The sequence below is a fragment of the Solea solea genome, chromosome 12, assembly GCF_958295425.1.
Source record: "Solea solea chromosome 12, fSolSol10.1, whole genome shotgun sequence".
NCBI classification, from domain to species: domain Eukaryota; kingdom Metazoa; phylum Chordata; class Actinopteri; order Pleuronectiformes; family Soleidae; genus Solea; species Solea solea.
Window position 1 is genome coordinate 3,698,197 of NC_081145.1, and position 20,291 is coordinate 3,718,487.

Genomic DNA, 20,291 nt, shown 5'->3' on the forward strand with positions numbered 1-20,291 from the left:
GACACACTGATCTGTGAGGTACCACAAGCTGGAGTGAAATTAATTAATTAATGAATACTGTACATGAAATTGGGTTTATTGCCAGGTATAGCTTACACAACATGTGGAATTTGTTCTGGTCAGAGCAGCAAACAAATAAAAATAAAGTACAAATAAGTGCAATTATTTACAAAGAGAAATATGAATATAAATGTAAACAAATCTGTGCAGTATGTAGGTTGTGCAATATGTACGATATGTAGAAAATTAAAGAAAAATATGTTACCCCTTCCTCTGTCTATAATAAATCAGTACTGATCCAAAACTTAAGAACAAATGAATTATATAACAAATCATCCAGCATTTATTTACAACCCCTTTGGTTCAGAACAGTAGGGTATGGTTAGACCGGCTCCACCCACAGCAGTCAGCTGACTGGGCGACATAAAAACATAACATCTTCATGTACATAATAATGCTCATAATATCTAAAAGTTAGTGTTTATTTAACAGGTAAAAAGTAACCTAGGCCCTGTTCATGCCTGACACTCTGACTTCCCCCGCCCTTTATTCAAAAACATACTACAATCACTAAATGAGATTTTTAAATTGCACAGCTCGGTGTTTGTGTGTTCTTGTATTTGTTACCTTTTTAGGATCTTTTCTGTCCTCGTGGAGAACAAACCCTGGTGCTAATGAGTCAGATTCCTCATCTCTGAGGAATTAGTTGAGTTCAGGGCTGACATTTAAGTTTAGAGTTAGGCATTAACTGGATGTGACAGTGGTGCCATCTTTCTATCTTATGACTCTCCAGTGGGTTTAACCACTAATGAACCTTCCTGTTACCACGAGCTAACACAGTGACTTAGGTGTGAGACAATCACTGTGTGCATATTTTGAAATTGCACTCCTGGTTTTTCTAGGTCCAGCAGGTATTTGCAGCCTCCATCTCGACCATGTGAACTCATCCTCTGCCTCTGTGAGCTGGGACCGTGCATCAGGAGACTTTGACTTCTACAGAGTCACAGTGGCCCACGCCTCACTCCAAAACACACTTATCATACCGAAGGAGGAGCAGGTTGCCGTGGTTACAGGTCTGGCGAGTGGCTGCAGGTACAACGTGAGCGCTGAGAGAGTCAGAGGAGTGACAGCGGGGAGTGCTGCCCTTCTGACTGTAACTACAGGTAGATGAAGCTGCAGGTGCTTCACCGGTCGTCATCTTCGCTAAATCCCACTGACTCTGTTTCTCCCTCTCCTGTTTTTCATGAGTGCCAGCCCGTGTGCAAGGAGCGCATGTTTTGAATGTGTCTGCACGTGCGTTCTCGCTGCGCTGGCAGCAGGCAGCAGCAGGGTGTGTGGATCATTACCAAGTGAGCCTGCTTCCTAACCGGGGAAAAGTCACAGTGCTGCCTGGTCGTGATGGATACATTCAGGTACATATGCAAACTCAGGAAGAAAACATAGTGCACTAACAAGGGCATTTCTAACCTCAGCGGACACAACAGGATGTATTTCAGCTCAATGGCATCGATGCAGAGCAGTAAAGGGAGCGTGAGTTATGATTCAGAGTGCACACAGAAAAACATGCAGTATTTCTCCTCCCATTGGACCAAGTACCTCCCTATACTGGCTCTCTCCGGCTGCCAGGTGTCGGATACCCCCCAAAATGTAACCGTACACACAACACACTCCACACATACACAGAGCACAGAGTTGAGTAATAGATCTCATTATTTATTAAGCCGGCTTCATGAGCTCAACCCTGAATCATTCATTTGTTTAAGCAGCTCTCTCCAGAGAGTCAGAGACACCCAATGAAGAGTTGAAGCCTTGTGCTAATGAAAGGACCCACTGCAATTTGTCTTTCTCTTTTTTTTTTGGAATACCTCAAGACCCCTTTATTAATATGATCCAATCCCTGGACTAACTCCATGAATTTTGCTCATGCCGCTATGACCAGCTTCTAGACTTGGAGTGGATTTACACCACTAACGTCTGTGCACTAATACTGGATGCTGCTACTGCTGCTGCTGCCGAGGCCTTTAACCTGCTGTGACAAAACTAAAGCTAACACTGCTCCACAGCATGACCTTCCTCTCCGTCATCCTGCTGCTCACACACAGCCTGGGACAGGTGCACGCACAGGTAAGAATTCAAATGATGCCACACGGCTGTGCACCACCGATTCAGGTTGATTTCAAAGAAAAGCATACATATATATATATATATATATATATATAGTATTTGTGTCTATTCACATTCACAATAATGACTGTCCTTTAAGTGTGTTTAGTCTTAGTGGGAGTCCAAAAGAAAGGCATCTATGACACTCAGATGGAGAAAAACAGTCATGTATAGCTGTTTTTAAAGTTAAAAACCAACATGTTTCAACTCAAACAGTCCTTATCATATATACTTTGAACGTTCTTATATGTTTTTATATATATAACACGTCTTTATTACACGCCGCTAATGAACACACATTAATCAGGCACAGCACAGCACAGCAGGTTAAGGGCACCTCAGCCCTTAACCTGCATCGGGATTCAAACCTTCAGTCATCCCAATTCCCCTCCACTTGGCAACAGGCTTCCCACGAGTGATTGGATCACATGGTAAACTACCTGTAAAGGAATGGAAAGAAAAGAAAATGAGAGCAAACACATAATAAGGTATAGAAAATAGCATAAAAGCATATACTGAACAGAAAATAACTATATAAAAGGACAAATGCAAACTGCAAAAATTAAATAATATATATCCTTATTTTTAATTTGATACATGATATAATATTCCAAATATTCATGAACACCCTTTATGCATATAACACATCACTTGAATGTCTTACCTTAGAGGAGCAAAGTATTGCTGTTTTTTGTTGTTGTGTCCTGTCCATAAAAAAGTGTAAAAACACAGCTCACAGGCTTCTTTACCTTTACTCAAGGGCAAAAATATGTATTATTATTATTGATATCAACTGACTTGAAAAAGATATTGTGACTGCCTTTTCTGGCCATATTGTCCAGCACCAGTTGTGAGGTTTCACACACACACACACACATGCACACGCACGCATAAAACGCCTCGTCATATTTCTTGGCAGTAACATAACATAGTTGTGTCATAGTTGTGAGTGTAAACTCCCAAAAACACTGATGATCTGTTTCACAGACATCCACAGAGATATAAAGATGTAATCCAACAAGCTGTCATCCATTCACAAACATCCACCTTCAGTCTGCTTTGACAGATGGCTCTTCTTTAAATAAAGATGTAGACACTCTTCATTACACCACAAACTTAAAACAGCAGATGGTTACATGCATGTCTTTTGAGTACATAAATATATATATATATATATATATATATATATATATATATATATACTGTATATATATATATATATACACACACATACTGTATATATGTCCCCGTAAATTAGGTAGTTAACTAAGGCTGCCATCAATTAATTGATTATTAACCCTTAGGACACAACTTAGGCAATCTGATGAGCATTTCCTTGTCATTTTCTCCAACTATATAAACACACCTGAGGAAAAAGTAATCCAAATGTTTAAAATTGGATTGAATTTGTGAAACAAGTTCACTTGTCTTGTTTTTATGAACAAAACATTTAATAAAAATTGTCTAATTTTGTGACTTCTGCACAATTATTATACATATTATTATATTATTACATAACTTTGACTCAACAACACGTAAGGAGACGTAAAAAACCCAAATGTTGTAAAGCCTGAATAGGTGACCTATAAACACACACCGTCATTAACCCTTAGTGTGCTACTTGAGCACTAAGGGTTAATCACATACTAAATTAAACGTAATTTATTTTCATAATCGTTTTGAGTCGTTTTTAAAAGTTCAAACAAGCTTGTTTTCTGCTGCTTAAATGTGAATATTATCTGTTTTCTTTGCTCCATATAACAAAGACATTCAAACTGAATCATTCTGGTTTGTGGACAAAAACAAGATATTTGAGAATGGTAACATATATTATGGTAAATGGTCTGTATTTATAGCACTTTTTCAGTCTTGATTACCACTCAAAGCTGCTTTACACTCATTCACCCATTCACTCACACATCTATACAGCGCAGCTCTATGCAGCACATCCATCTTTCATACACATTCATGTTCTGAATGTGGGATTAAATGTCTTGCCCAAGGATTCATCAGCACGTAGACTAGCGGAGCCGGGAATCTAACTCCCAACCTTCCAGTTGAAAGATGCGGCGTAGTGTTAGTTACAGCCCCGTAGTTTAACTTTTGATAAGGTCACAAATGACTGCCTATGCATCTGTAGCACATCAAACTCCTGATCCTGTACATTTTGTGGGATACACTACAGATTAGATCCATTATACAGATTATTGGGAATTATTTCAAAAAGTGATAGTTTATAATGTACTTTTTGGTACTGATTTTGGGAACCCTGGCAGTCACCCTGACAGAGAAGAAAAAGTATTTCACAATGCTTTCACAAAATTGTCCTTTAAATGATCCAATATGTTAAATTCCTACCCTGCTATATGAGTGTTGTAATGAGATGCCTTTGTTTTGCTGTTTGTTTGTTTTTGAACAGGCCGATGTGGTCAGCGTCAGTCCAGGGACAGAGTACACAGTCACAGTCACAGCAGCCTCCTCGTCCAACATCAGCCCTGGGGTCAGCCGCATGATCGTTACTAATGACACCGGTGAGAGATGAGTGGACGTCCACATGCATTCATTATTTTCTTTTTTTTGGGAGTTTTAAAGTCATTCCAGCGTCTCTTCTGCCCTCTGCTGTTTAATTCTGTCTCTGTGTAGCACATTCAGTGCAGGAGGGGTGTGTGTGTATGTATGTGAGTGTGTACTTGTGTTTATATCTTTGTGAGGTCCAAAACATTTACAAACCTATTTTTGTGAGGATATTTTGACCTTGTCGGGACTATTTGACTATAAAGGTCTTTGAGACTTGGTTTTAGAGTTAGGGTTAGTGTTGGGTTTAAGTTATGGTTTGGGTTAGGGAATAATAATATAAGTGTCCTCACTAAGATACTGTATAAAAACAAGTGTGTGTGTGTGTGTGTGTGTGTGTGTGTGTGTGCTCTCCCTTGCGTGTTTAATTCCTTTTAGGTAACTTAAACCCAAGCTTTTGAACTGCAGGTTGAATGGGTCGGCAGTGAATGTCAGCGAAATGCCACTGCAGTGTGAGGCCTTATTCATCCAAGTTCAATCTGAAACTCACTCACTCACTCACTCACTCACTCACTCATTCACAGCCCATAGACAACAACACTATTCTTCAAATGGTTCGTACTCAGCCCTGTGAGGGTCTGATACACAGACATGGTTATTTATCAAAGATTTAATCCAAATTTCTTCTTGCTGATGATATGCTTCTATATATTTTTGTCCAATAACATTTCTCTCCTACTTCTCTGCCTGCTCACACCCTCCCTCTCTCCACCTGCAGTTCCTGGTCCACCCACAGGCCTAGAAGGAGAGGCCGTGGGCTCTAACGGCATCCTGCTCTCCTGGGCCATGCCATCTGATGATGATGATGTCAACATTGATGGATATGTCATCAGGTAGCTCTCTGTTGTTGTTGTTGTTGTTGTGATTCAGGAGCTAGTTTTCATGGATTCTTCATTGGAATTAAACACTCGCACATGATTTCACATCACAACAGTATGTACAACAGCAACTTTCAGCATAACACGATTACAACACCAATATATGGAAATAAGACATTCCAAGCTTAGGCGATGTTACGCTGCGGTCACGCCACACAGTTTAATGCATGACGCGAGTAGACGAGCATTTTATGTTGGCCGGGCACAAATAGCGCCAACAGTGTGGCGTGTTTTTCATCATTCGCTCTATGCGGTCAAGTTGAAAATGTTCAACTTTGGCAAAAACTTTGCCTCATACAAACCAATCAGCGCTGAGATTCTCTGACTAATGTCACGTCCATGATGATGTCATGTATTACAGCAGCCAGCCAAACTTCTCAATGGAGGAAAAACTTATCATCTTGGTATTTTTAAAAAAGGAAAAAGCTTGAAATAAAGTCAGGGTGGATGTCGGTCTGTGACCACTCTTGCCACAGACACTAATGCACACAAAGTTAGCACAAAAATCATCCTGCGGCATGAATGATGTGAATGGTGCAGCGGAATGCATACATTTTCATGCAGTACATACCTGTCCCACCATCTGTTTTTATTTTAGGAACATTTACCATATTTGGTTCATTTTCACGAGTCAGCAACACTTGGAGATTCAGTGTGAAAGTGTGTCAAGAGACAAGGCAACAATAAGGGACTATAACAACTTTATGTACATTAACTATCCACCAACAAAGTGTAGGAGAGAGAGGCTTCTCATTTTCTACTGCTGTTTCCTCCACAAGAGGGCCGTGGGGGAGATGGAGCCAATCCCAGCTGACACAGGGCTAAAGGCAGGGTCAGGTCGCTGTTCCACCGCAGGACAAACACACAGAGATGAACAAGCATTCACACCTACGGTCACGGCACAGAGTTAATGTGGGAGGAAACAGACATGAGAAAACCTGTGCGAACATGGGGAGAACCTCCACACAGAAAGGCCCTCGTTGAGCTAGGATTCAAACTTGTGACCTTTTCACTGTGTGGCCACGACTCCACCGTGACCCCAATTACAAAGAAAAGTATCCACACAAGCAACCTCCTCTGGTCTAGACAGTTTTGAGAGGGGTGTCAAAGCTTTTTAAGTTTGGTATCATTTCAGCAGCCAGCTGCTCTCTGTGCAATCTACTGACATCCCGTGTTATTAGGTGGATGGTGTTGGGTGAAGCTGCAGAACAAACAAAACTCAAACAAATGAACATTATTCATTGAATTATTCTGTCCTGGCTGCACCATTGTTATCAAGTATCAGCCAATATTTCAATTTTACTTACATTTTCCTCAATCTCCACTGACACATCTTGTGTCTTTAAGTCTTCAATAGCAAAATTGCTATTGCCCAGACTCTACAATTATTATTTTTTCGTGTGTACTTATATTGCAAAAAGAAGAAAATGTATATCTACATCTGCTGTGACATGAGCAAGAACATATTATATGAATTACACTACAGAAGAGACTGAATGAGCACTGCAGTTGGGTGCAGGGAAAAATTTATATATATATTGGCCCAAGTACTCCCTATATATAGGCATATTGGATATTGACAAAAAGTCATGCATCACTAAATGTGATGCATGACTCTAATTTGTAACCACAGGTACATTTAGGCCTCCATGTATGTTTGTTTTCGTACAGTCTCTAGTCTAACTGACTCCCATTCAGCAAGTGAGCAATTATTCAAAAGAAGAATATGAAGAGTAACCAGTAGCTATAGCTCTATCAATGTTGTCTAATGTTGTTTAAACGTTTGATTGTTGTGCAGTAAAAGTATAAAGTCACTTAACATGGAAACACTCACATACAAAGTGAACTTATTTACAGTAAGTGAGTGAATGTAACTTTCTTTGTGGTGGTTCTTTTGCATCTGAAATGGATTAATCTCGATCCAAAAATCAGAATTACTCTTTCATTCTACCCTAAATTGTTCAAAAACAAACTCTAAATTGTTAGCTGGGATGTGGGAGATAATAATCGACCCCCTCCCCCGAGGTGTCTGAGGCTGAGGTCTATCAGGATCAAAACCTCTCCTTACACTCTTAAGTTTGCAGTTTTTCAACTGCTAATTGCACATTTTATCACATTTTGGACAGTGTCCCATACTTGTATAACAGTTCTCTAGTGTATTTTATTTCTCATATGTATACAGTTATTTAGTGCTCTTTTTTGTATTGTGAAAACTAATAAACCTAATCCTGAAAATGCTCCTGATTCTTGTTTCTTTTCTTTTCTTGTAGGTATAAGGAAGTATGTCCCTACCCTGACCCCACCTTCGCACAGGTGACGATGAACCTGGATATACCAGAGACTCTACTCACTGACTTCACCTCAGGTTCTACCTACCACATTCAGGTAGGACACACTGTTCATGACTTTTCTCTGGAGCTGAGAGGAATGGGCTTTGTGAGCTCATAATTGGACAAAACAAAAGCAAATTCAATCAGCAAAACCCTTACAAAATATTAAACATTACATTTCCATGGGTGTTAATGTTGGATATGTTTTTTTTTCTACAATAATTTTTAGAAATCGTGTTTTTCATTGAAGACCTGTTATACTGTCACTGTGGTTAGCTAAGCCTGATCCCACAGGAGCTGCTATTCTCTGGATCTGGCTGAATAGCAGTAATTGATCCTGATTGCATTATTAATCATGTAAACAGATCTTTGGATAAGCCATGGCTCTTTCCACTGCCTGTTGTCACTCAGCTTGAATGTGATCATGCTTATTAGTTTTCAGAATTCATTAACCCATAGTGACCTTCATACAAATGGACTGGAGAGACTGAAGCACACACAGTGATTGTTCCTCCACATACTGTACTTTGTGTATGTGTGTGTGGGTGTGGGTGCATGCACATGCTTTGGGTTTATGAGAGTGAGTGTGTGTGTGTGTGTGTGTATCATGTTACCTAACCTCACCAGTGTGTGTTGGTCCGTGTAACCTTGCAGAAAGCTCAGCTCATGAGCGACTGCTGTTGATTCTATAACTATGGAAGCCAATTTCTGCCAGAAGAAAAAAAAAAAAAAAAGAGGTAAAACTTAGCCTTAATAATAAAAATATCCTCAAAGTCATAATTATGAGATCAAGTCATAATTATGAGATAAAAAATTTAAATTATGACATATAATGTCAATATTATGAGATAAAAAGTCTTAATTATGAGATAAAAAGTCTTAATTATGAGATAAAAAGTCATAATTATGAGATACAAAGTCTTAATTATGAGATAAAAAGTTGAAATTATGAGATAAAAAGTCATAATTGTGAGATAAAAAGTCTTAATTATGAGATTAAAAATCGAAATTATGAGATCATTCATTCATTCACTTCAATTCATTCACTTCATCCATCTCCTCACTGGCGATGGATGAAGGGGCTTTTTATCTCATAATTTTGACTTTTTTATCTCGTAATGATGACTTACTTTGAGGATATTTTTATTACCAAGGCTCGGTTTTTTGTTTTTAAATGGGGCTTCCATACAAAACACATTAAAGGTCCAGTGTGCAAAATCTAGGGTATTCTTTTTTTAATGAGACAGAAATGGAAGAGTCAGTGTTGTGTGTCTGTGAAGGTGTTTATAATGTCAGCAGTTAGCTGAAGTGTTGTTTTTTATTATGCCTTCTGATTCTCTTTCTAATAATAATCATTTCCTGCAGGCTGTACACTGAGAGGCGAATGAGCCTTTTTTATTTAAATCAGGAGCTGACCACCATGTTTTTACAACACTGGAACGGAACCATGCTGGAAGCCTCATTTGTTTGTTCATATATTCTGCTCATATATTATCATAGCAGCACGAGGCAGCGCAGTATCTGCACTCTTGGCTGATGCGTGATGATTGAAGGAAAGACAGAACCACTTTTAATCGAGAACATTATACATATAAAGGGGGCCTGAAATGAGCTTCCCCTCTTTCAAAGACCAGCAAGTGCCACTGTGACACCCACAGTGGACAAACTAAACAAAACGTGACAAAACTTCAGGCATTAGCTGTAGGCAACTGGACTTGCTTGAGTTAAGTTTGAAGATGTTTGTGGCTTCTTCAGTTCTGACTGACTGGTGGAAAAACCAGGTATTTAGCCTCAGTGGCTGGAAACCTGTGGAGAGGGTACAGACTGTTCACCTCCTGACCTCCAGTGACATGAGAGGTCAAATGTCAAATGTCTTCTAACACTTGAAGATTCACCAATGAATGTTACCAAGTTTTTCATACTTTACCTTTAGTTTTTAAATAAATATTAATAATTGAAGCAGCAGGAGTGGCAAGTCTCAAAGGCTACTGTCTAATTTACTATTTTTGCTAGCGCTATATTAAATACACTTTATATCCTTAAGTTGTCAAACTCTGAATTTGTGATCATAGTGGTTAAATGTCCATTTTCAGTTGGTTGCAAAATGCCCACTTCTCCCCTAGATGCCACAAAGTCCCACACGCTGGTGCTTTAATGATTTGATGGTGTTGTAGTGCATCCTCATCTATCTATCCCTAATTTTGTCTCTTGACTGCTCTTTAATTTCTAATCACTTTCATTTCACTTGAAGTGATTCCACTTCACAAATCAACTTGTGTCAAGAGCATTTAACAATCAGGCGGAATTCAAACCTTCAAACATCAGGACCTAAACAATCACACTGAAATGATCTAAGTCATCACAGTAAGAGAAGAATGACTTCACTTGAGTTGACGATGTAGTTTAAACACAGTTCACTTCTTTTGCTTTAATGACCTTTTCTAATGCTGTTTATTTACTGTATATTGGTACATTATGTGAACACAGTGGCTCAGTGGTAGAGTGAAAGTCCTCTTTCATTGGTTTCTTTCATTCATTTCTTTTATTGATTCTCTGCAAGTTTACATGCTGATGTGTCCTTGGGCAAGACACTTAACCCCATGGAGCTGCTGACGGCTGTGCTGGCAGCGTGTGAATGGGTATGAAAGATGTGTGATGGAAAACACGCTGAACATAGATGTGCTGTATGAATGTGTGGGTGAATGGGTGAATGGCATAACTGCAGTGTAAAGCAGCTGTGAGTGGTCATCAAGGCTAGAAAAGTGCTAAATACAGATCATTTACTTATCCGAGTTCAATTCATTTTTCTAATACTATTCATAAACTGCATATTGGTAGCAATGTATTTAATTGTTGTATATTTGACACCGAGGTAAACATTTGTGCAGTATTTACTTTTAAAAAGCTGTGAATCTGAGAGATTAATAATGATTCTGATACTGAGAAAGTGTTTGGCATTCATGTGTATGTGTGTGTATGTGTGTGTATGTGTGTATCCATCTTGTCCCACTATAATTAAAGATGCCATTGTTGTGTGATTTTTTCTTATCAAGAGAACTATAACAGTAACAGTGTCATTTCAGTTGTAACCATTGTCTGACATTAGTGTGTAATTGGGATAATGAATGAACAACTGAACAAAAAAGACTCTTCTCTTTCTGCAGGTAGCAGCCATATCTCCAGCTGGATTAGGAGCCTTCAGTAAATCTGTGTACATAAAGACGGCTGAATCCCGTGGGTATCCATGCATCTGCACACTGTTTTTAAAACCAAACTAGTATGAATAAGGTGACATGTGTCTGTGTGTGTGCTGTACCTCCTGCAGCCCCCGGCCTGGTCACCAATTTAACTGCATTTGCTCAAAACCACACGTTTGTCATGGTCACCTGGTTCCTGCCGCGCCGCATCAACGGCCTCATCACCAAGTTTGCCGTCAAGGCGAAACACGCCCGCACTGGTCAGACCATCCGCATGCTGGAGGTCAACGCAGAGGACATCATGACTGTGGCACTGCCTCACTGCAATGTACAGTAGCTCTGTCTGACTTCTGACTGAGAGCTCGTCTCTGTCTCTCTTAGTTTGGTCTGTTTTAGCTTGCCTAACCTTTTGCTGTTTTGTTCTTGTGTGTTATTGTGTACTAGAAATGATATGTTGATTTATTGACCCCTTGTTACTCCCTCTCTTTTATTTATATCCCCCCTTCCAGTGCCCCAAATCTCCTCTGTCCCCTATTAGTTTTTTTTATCTCCCCTGATGTCTGAGTGGTTGCTCATCTGTTTTGCACTTTGTAACATTTGTGAAAAAAGTGCTATATGGATAAAGTTTATTATTATATATTATGATTTTCCTTCGTCTCTAGGGGGGTATGAGTGCCACCATGTCTTCTATTGTGTTACCGTCTGTATATTTATGATTTTCTGTGTGTAGGATGCAGCTGATATCCTGTCTCGTGCCACTCTGAGTCCGTTGGAGATGACGGCATCGTCTCCACCCATCACCCTCTCTGCTGTCCCCTCTGCCGCCTCCTGGAGTGTTCCTATATCAGTGGGAGTGGATCAGCTGCGACCTTACACTGCCTATCTGTTCGAAGTGTCTGCCTTCACCTCTGATGGAGAGGGACAGATAGCCTCCACAATGGTCCGCATGCCAGAGTCAGGTGTGGACAAAGAAGCAGGATTACGGCTGTAGTTTATTGTAGCATCTTCTTCTTCTTCTTCTTCTTCTTCTTCTTCTTCTTCTTCTTCTTCTGCCGCAGCAGATCATCTGCCTCCATCCTGTCCTCTCCCTTGCGTCCTCTACTTTTACACCAACTGTCCTCATGTCCTCCTTCACAACATCCTTGAACCTTCTCTGTGGTCTTCCTCTTTTCCTCCTCCATCTTCAACATCCTTTGTCCAACATAATCACAACCCCTCCTCTGCACGTGATTGATATATTTTACTATTATTAGGGTGTTTATTTCACTTATTGTACAGAAAACCTAACCTGTGACACAGAAATGTTTCAGAATTCCCCCTCAATGAAGGGTTTGTAATAATGTTTAACCTAAAATGTAACCTTCAAGGAAAACATGTGTTGTTTGTTGTTGTTCATTGCAGCCCCAGAAGACTCACCCCAAAACTTCTCTGTACTGAATATGACGTCGAGATTGATCTCGGTGTCCTGGAACTCTCCCAGCATCATCACAGGGAAATTCTCCTACATGGTTTATCTTTATGGACCAGGTTAATAAATCAGACACACTTTACTTCCATGAACACACACACACACACATCAGACTCTGAATTATTTTTCTTCATTATCCCAGGACTGGTGTCTGAGGAAAGCACAGGGGACATGCGCTTCACGTTTGCCGGTTTGACGCCCTACACCAGGTACTCAGTGGGCGTTCGAGCCAGAGCAGCTGGAGAGCTGGGTCCTGCAGCACAGGAAGATGTAGTTACACTTGCTGAAGGTGAGAATGCTCATTAACAACGTACTAACACATCTCTTTCTGGATGTATTAAGTGTGGTTAGTTGTGTGTTTATTTGATAAGATGAGAAGCATGCCTTGTCTCCTCCGTTTGCCCGAGCAGCTCCCAGTGCAGTGCAGAACCTGTTAGCAGTAGCTGAGGACTCAGTGTCAGTCTGTGTGAGGTGGAAAATCCCTGCTCAGCCCAATGGACCGATCATGCAGTACAGACTGCAGGTGTTGGTAGAAGACACTCTGCTGCAGGACATCACCCTCACTGCAGAAGTGGTATGTCGCATTTTATAGTTATTTATAGGTTATTCAATCATCAATGATATTTGCTGTTAAATATTCTACTGTAAAGACTTGTGACCTGGTGAAGAACATTTTTATTTAAACGAGTTGTACATTGATTACGAACCATAGCTAAGAGGAAAAATAATTAGTTAGCTAATCTAAAGCAAAAGCTTAAACAAATTACTTTCACCACATGCCACTCTGTGACATTTTAACAAACAACAAGATTGTGGTACATTTTTCATCTTTTTACTTTTATTCTTCAGAATTCAACAGATTTATACAATGCTGAGACATTTACCCCCGATGTCCCACACAACTCAGGACGGCGTAAGAGAGCTGCTGACCTCAGTGTGACCACATCTCCATCCCCTTTCACACCCACTGTTTCTGACCACACACTGCCCACTGAAATAACTGCATCCAGCTTCAAGCACTCTACACTTGGCAGCTCTGACGGCATCACCAGCACAGACTTTCAACCTTCCACTGAGAATCCAGACCAGACCAGATTTCCCCCTGCTTCACCCTCCTACAGGGCAGATATTCACTCATCTGACCCTTCTGTCTCTGGAACAAGTGCTTTTTCTTTCACCACTGTGCCACCTGCTACCCTTCCACCCTGGCTGACAAAGCAAACACACACTGGGGATATGAACACAGATTCCTCTTCCTTGACCCTGACTCCAAGCCAGGCCCGCATGTCCACGCGTGATGCATCCATAACGGGACACTTCTCAACACGCGGCGCAACTTCTTCTGGAACCACAGGTGGGGCAGCATGAAAAACTCAATCCCATTTCACCCCTGGTCTCGACCACTTCGTCCTCCAGTTTGCACATTCATGTGAAGTAGAAGGGTGAGGTGAAATGTGAGGGCTTTATAATTCGTACCTTGTTCTATTTACCAAATAACCACATCCATGACATACCACATACATGATTACAATCAACATAATATACACAATAAGATTATTTGTTCATTTGTTAGTTGTTGTGTAGCTATGCTAACCACATGAACACTTTGAATAATCTGGTCCACCAGTAAGACATTTTCTGACATGTGTCTAATAATGATAACAACTTTGTTTTAATACATTTATTGTTGATGTGCTCAGTAACATCTAATGCACATCTGTCCGTCCTGGAAGCGGGACCCGTCCCCTGTGGTTCCTCCTGAGGTTTGACCAGGTCTGAGGACTGAGGACAGAGGATGTCACTGACTGTACAGTTCTAGCACTGCTCGGCTCTACTTGGCTCAGTATCAGGCGCGTCATTTTCCATGACGTCATAGAACCTCCTCAACGTGGGCGGGGTCATCATAGCACGGCTGCATGAAACTACCGTGATGTCATTTCATATGTGACACAAACACACAAACTAATGTCCTTGCTTGCTTGTTGGAGTTTAACGCATGTTTTCTGTATTTTAAAGTCTTTTTACCTGACCTACAGTTCAGCATTGTTCAGTTTAATTCTTGTGTCGGACGTCGCGCTCATAACTCATCCACGGACGACACTCTCTGACCAGCTAGTGGCCGGCAGTCTGTTGACGTCACATTTTTAGTATCGGTTCAGCTCGCTTGGAACCTCGTCAGAGCAACTACTAAAAAAAGCACCAGGTACCAGGTACTGTCCTTAATGGACAGACAAAAGAAACGAGTAGAACCGAGTCGAGTAGTGCTAGAACTGTATATTAGGGCTGGGTGGTATATTATAAGTATATTTTCAATTTTCAAATGCAGTAGAGAATTACAAAGTACCATTTATACTAGTTATACTATAAGTTGTGCCTGTGTTTGCATCTCTTCGCATCAGAAATGGGATTGGGCTAAAGTATAGTATGAAAACCAGTGATTTCTTAGCCCTGTTTGCACATGTGTTCATGTACTGTATACATTTCTATGTCCTCATGCATGTCACAGGTGTAACAGTCAGAGAGGAGGTGATGGACGTCCTGTCGGAGGAGTTGTCTTACCTGGTGTCAGATCTGCATCCCTTCACTGAGTACACATTCAGGGTCACTGCTTATACCACTGTGGGAGAAGGTCCTGCCACGAACATCACTGAGAAGACCCGGGAGCAGGGTGAGTGCTCACATGACACATGATATTTACATGTGTGTAAGATTTACTGATCTCTAATGGTGAGACAGCAGATTGTAACAAGCAGAGGACTCCTCTGCTCACTACGGTGGCCTGCATGTCCTTCTCAGTTTGCTTAGAAAGTTTCCACCTTGAAACATAAAAGGCGTGCTGTCATTGGTTTGTCTTCTCAGGTTATTATAAAAACATGGTGGACTAGTTATTCTTATAAAATATATACACATTTCTATTTTTTTTATCTGTTGTTATTCTTATAAGACAAATACACGTTTTGTGTTATCTTGTATTTTGTAGTTATTTTTACATGTATTGGTAAATGATCTGTTACATGCACATACACAGTGAGACACAGAGGCGACATGAACCATGTGACCAGACTTGATTTCCTTGACAGTCCCTCAGCCTATCAAAATAAGAGCTACTAACTTCAGCTTTTTACTACTTCCTGTGTAAACCTTTGCCATAATGCTTGTCAATAAGAATAGCTTAAAAAATAGAGGTAAAGGTAGTGACGGTGATGTCACCCGCAAGAATTTGAACTGACAATTTTGAAGCGAAATTGCAATTTGGACATTTTTAAATCTGAATTTTAGAGGAGTCACTGTTGTGTGAAACCAGCTGTCAATCACACTGCTGTCCACTCAGTGTCGTGCTTTATCATCAAATTTCCTCAAATGGGAACATTATATACATATTGAGTCCTCAAAATGAAACAGGCCCATTAATCTTACTCACTTTAAAATAAATATGAATGAGAAACAAGTTAAAATGTACAAATGTTTGTCATGGCCTGTCTTCCCCTCTGCTCAGTGTCTTTTTTTCAGTGTCAGAACAACTGCTACAGTGGATCCGCAGTCTCTATAGTGCAGAGATTTATTCCCCCGGCTAATATTAGAGAACTGGGCACATACAGTTCATTCAAAGCTCATTTAAAGAAATGGCTCATTAATGCTCAGGTCTGTCAGCTCTAAAAACTCATTAGCGTCGTCTGTGCGAACCTCTCCCTGTTGCCTGCTGACCTGTTGCTGTTTCTTGACATCTGAAGTCCACCCACATGCTTGTCTTTTATTTGTGTCCTCGCTGTATCAGATCGAGCAATGTTGCCTCTATAGTCTACTATGATTTACATCCTTGTTTTGTTCTTCATGTTATCATTTTAGATCACTTTATGCATTGTCTGTTGTATTTTAATAGTACCTATGAATAAATTGCATGTTGTCTTGAATGTTGGTTTTCACCTTTGAACATTTCTTTCTTCCTGTTAATATTGTCCTGCATGGAAGTGACTCTAAGATTTATTTTCAGTTTTTATTCTGTTTTTAGAATGACTGTTTTAACGTCTGTCCAACGACTTCAGAAGAAAGTGTATTGTTTAATTCTGGCACATTTACAGCAATGTCGATTAATGTGCAGTGTCCCTGTGAACAAAAACAATAAAAAGCAAATAAATTGAAGAAGACCTGACGCTAATGACTGAAACCATGAAGTCCTAAAGGTTAACAATGCTAAATAAATGCTAAATTGTAGTTAAGTAATGCTTATTCACTGCCCCCATACACAGTTAAATGGTTGTTATTGTGTTAACTGACCATTGAATAGTTGACACCTTCATTAGTCTGAATAAGATTAAAAAATGTTTAGTTAGTTAACATGAGTTAACGTAGCCCCTTGTTCTGTGTGTTGTCTCTCAGTTCCGAGCTCGGTGCTTGAAGTGTCCTATGAGAACATAAGCTCCACCTCCATACAAGTCAGCTGGGTCCCGCCTCTCAACCCTAACGGACGGATCACACATTACACTGTGTACGGCCTGAAAGTGCACAATAACGAGGCCCTGAAGTGGATGACTAACACGACCGGCGTGTTGATCGCAGGTGCCGGTTCATTCACATGTGTCCTTCGTTACAATCACTGCAGCACAGGTCTGAAGCTCATTATCTTTCTGCTCTGTTTTGATGCATAATAAGATTTGGACAAGCACACTGGATATAAGCTGCGAGTGGCTGCATCTACAGCTGCAGGAGAGAGTGAACTCTCTGAGCAGGACGACATCTTTGTCTACACTTTAGAGGACGGTATGTATCGAACGTAAATGTGGAAACACACCTGGGCTGCTCTGTCCAAAAATATACCACACACCAACCATAGTGTAATTTGACTTCTTCCTCTTCCTCTTCTTCTTCTTCTTCTTCTTTCAACTTCTCCCTTTAGGGGTCACCACAGCAGATCATCCTCTTCTGTTACACCAGCTGTCACAACATCCATGAACCTTCTCTGTGGTCTTCCTCTTTTCCTCCTGCCCAGCAGCTCCATCTTTAACATCCTATGTGCAGTATAATCACTATCTTTCCTCTGCACGTGACCAAACCATCTCAACCTTGACTCTCTTCCCGTTCAACCTGAACTGTCCTGAGAATATGTGGTGTTGACAATAACCTTAATCTCTACTACTAATTATTCTTATTTTATTCTGTGCTTTCCACTATTGAATTTTTATTCATTCAATTTTTATCCATTACAAAAAAATATAAACTGTATGTAAATGTATATACATGTATGTGTGTATATGTATATATATATATATATATATATATATATATATATATATATATACAGTATATATATATATATATATATACACACAGATGTATAACTTCATTACAACCCAAACCCGACCAATGACCAGCAAATGAAAGAAACCTTTAGTGATGTCTTTATTGTTTTATTGTACTACAATTATCAGAGTCATTTCCTGGGAGCTGATATTTCTCTTTGCTCACCTTGACCACAGGTGTAGGGAGAAGTGAAATAAATGGACAAAATAATCCGAGCATCACATCTGTGGAATAATTAATAACTTACATAAGAGGATCCATTTCTGCGAGCTCATTATCCTCCTTTCAGTCCCTTTTAAAAAAGGTTTTTTGCACTTTTAGGGCACTTTTACAGGACTCAGCGTCTGAGTTTATTTTACTATTCAAAAAATTTAAATGCTTTTATGATGTAATGGATCTTGGTTTGTATTTTACAGTTTTTATTCTTTTATTCTACAGTTGTCTGATTACCACGTCTGCTTTTAATTGCTTTGGTTTTGCTTTTATTTTTTTTGTCCTCTAAAGCACTTTTGAACTGTACGAATAAATGATTATCATTACACTCACCAAAATGGTTCTAAATATCCTAATATCTAATATCTAAATGTTCCTCCCCCGTCTTGATGCTAATGGGTTACATTAACATTTTATTGAATGAATGGATAACTTTTGGATTTCTCTTACCCTTCTCCCCCCTTCAGAGCCTGACTCCCCACCTGTGAACCTCACTGTGGTTGAGACCAGCCCTTCCACTGTCACACTGGCCTGGTCCCCACCAGAGCAAGCCAATGGTGTGATCCAGTTTTACGAGGTCCTGTACGAGAACGGATCCTTCTCCGCTGCGATGAACACCTCCTCAGACAGAGTGACTCTTCTCAACGTGAAGCCGTTCTCGTACTACAACGTTTCTGTGAGGGCGTACACGCGCTACGGCCACGGCAACCAGACGTCGGACATTCTGTACCTCCTGTCTGGAGAAGATGGTGCGTTTATGGATTCATAATAGGAATACCACATGTTTGTGGCTGATTCCTACAGATATGTACAGTACTGTGAAAAGGTCTCAGGGCACCACCAGCTTTGTTGTTTTTCCATCCATCCATTGTTTACTGCTTTATCCTTCACATGAGGGTCACTGGGTCACTGACACAGGGTGAACAGCAGGGTCACAGCTTGGACAGGTCACCAGACCATCGCAGGGCAAATACTCATTCACACCTACAGTTTGTAGTGTTTCTGCATGTGTTTGGAGGAAAGATCTGAAGAACATGCTAACTCCATGCAGAAAGGCCCTTGTTCTAACCCCATATCCCCATTTTTACAGAGAGAATATGATAAATTTACTACATTTATCAAATGTATTTACCAGAGTCTATAGCTCTGTGCCCGTTTGCCAGATATGGAAACTGTATCTTATCAGTTCTAAAAATCAACATCACCAGGAACAACAGGAAGTATAATGTGTGCTGGACTGGTTCTTTCTCATTAACACACGTATAACATTATGTTACAACAATACACACTCCTGTCACACATGCACCTTAACAGGCGCTTGAAAAGTGGGTGGGCGGAGTCCTTCTGTATCCCCCGCCCACTACAACCCTGCTGCATATGTTTTTCTGTATTTTCTAAGTGTTCTCTTTGATTTAATGAATTCAATTAATGAACTAATTGTAGTTTAAAAGTTGTAGTGTACAGCCATATGGTACCCAATCCTCATTGTTAACTGAATAGGTCCCTTCCTTACCGTGGCAACCTCCAGAGAGGGAGACGCAGAAAGACCTTGGGTTTCCCAAGACTCTTGCAGAGTACTGTATATTACTTGATTATAGGCTTTTACCTGTTTTTAAACAACTTAGTGTGAATATGACATATATTGGCTCATCCCTAATGCATACACACATGTGGAAAAACCTTTAGCAACAATATAAACTATATACATGTTTTTTGTTCTCTCCTCAGTCCCGGGCAGCCCTGCATACAACCTCTCCTACGAGTCCGTCAGTCCTAGTGAGGTGAACGTGACCTGGCAGCCTCCTCTGCTTCCTAACGGAGTCATCACCCACTACAGCCTGGAGCTTTGGAACTCCAGCCATTACCTGAACCTCACCTCGCCAGACAACTTCATCCACCTCACGCATTTGCGGAAGTACACGCAGTACCGCATGGTGGTGCAGGCACACACGCGTGCTGGGCCAGGAAACTACAGCGAGCCGCTCAACATCACCACACTGGAGGATGGTGAGAGGGGGCGAGTGGGGCAGAGGGAGCATGAGAGGAGGGCAGGGTTTGTTTTGGCTCGCAGGAGGCTGCATGGTGACATGAGTGGCTGACAAGTTCAAAGGGCATCTGATAAAAATCTGAGTATCACTTTATTTTGATAGTCCATTGTTGAGTAATCTAC

The 20,291-nt window shown here is 40.5% G+C and overlaps 1 protein-coding gene across 5 annotated transcripts in view; it reads left to right on the forward strand.

The window, feature by feature from the left end:
• The window catches only part of ptprq (protein tyrosine phosphatase receptor type Q), a 63,332-nt gene that overhangs the window by 16,812 nt on the left and 26,229 nt on the right, over positions 1 to 20,291 (forward strand). For 4 of the 5 annotated variants that reach the window (XM_058645893.1, XM_058645895.1, XM_058645897.1 and 1 more), the window contains 17 exons: positions 903 to 1,163; positions 1,249 to 1,412; positions 4,583 to 4,694; positions 5,456 to 5,570; positions 7,886 to 8,000; positions 11,110 to 11,179; positions 11,271 to 11,470; positions 11,873 to 12,101; positions 12,544 to 12,669; positions 12,753 to 12,899; positions 13,021 to 13,184; positions 13,460 to 13,964; positions 15,117 to 15,278; positions 16,988 to 17,167; positions 17,261 to 17,368; positions 18,589 to 18,870; positions 19,850 to 20,128. In XM_058645893.1, coding sequence (XP_058501876.1) covers positions 903 to 1,163; positions 1,249 to 1,412; positions 4,583 to 4,694; positions 5,456 to 5,570; positions 7,886 to 8,000; positions 11,110 to 11,179; positions 11,271 to 11,470; positions 11,873 to 12,101; positions 12,544 to 12,669; positions 12,753 to 12,899; positions 13,021 to 13,184; positions 13,460 to 13,964; positions 15,117 to 15,278; positions 16,988 to 17,167; positions 17,261 to 17,368; positions 18,589 to 18,870; positions 19,850 to 20,128 — 3,219 coding nt within the window. The remainder of the gene's footprint in view (positions 1 to 902; positions 1,164 to 1,248; positions 1,413 to 4,582; positions 4,695 to 5,455; positions 5,571 to 7,885; positions 8,001 to 11,109; positions 11,180 to 11,270; positions 11,471 to 11,872; positions 12,102 to 12,543; positions 12,670 to 12,752; positions 12,900 to 13,020; positions 13,185 to 13,459; positions 13,965 to 15,116; positions 15,279 to 16,987; positions 17,168 to 17,260; positions 17,369 to 18,588; positions 18,871 to 19,849; positions 20,129 to 20,291) is intronic. The other variant, XM_058645894.1, reaches the window with a different exon arrangement.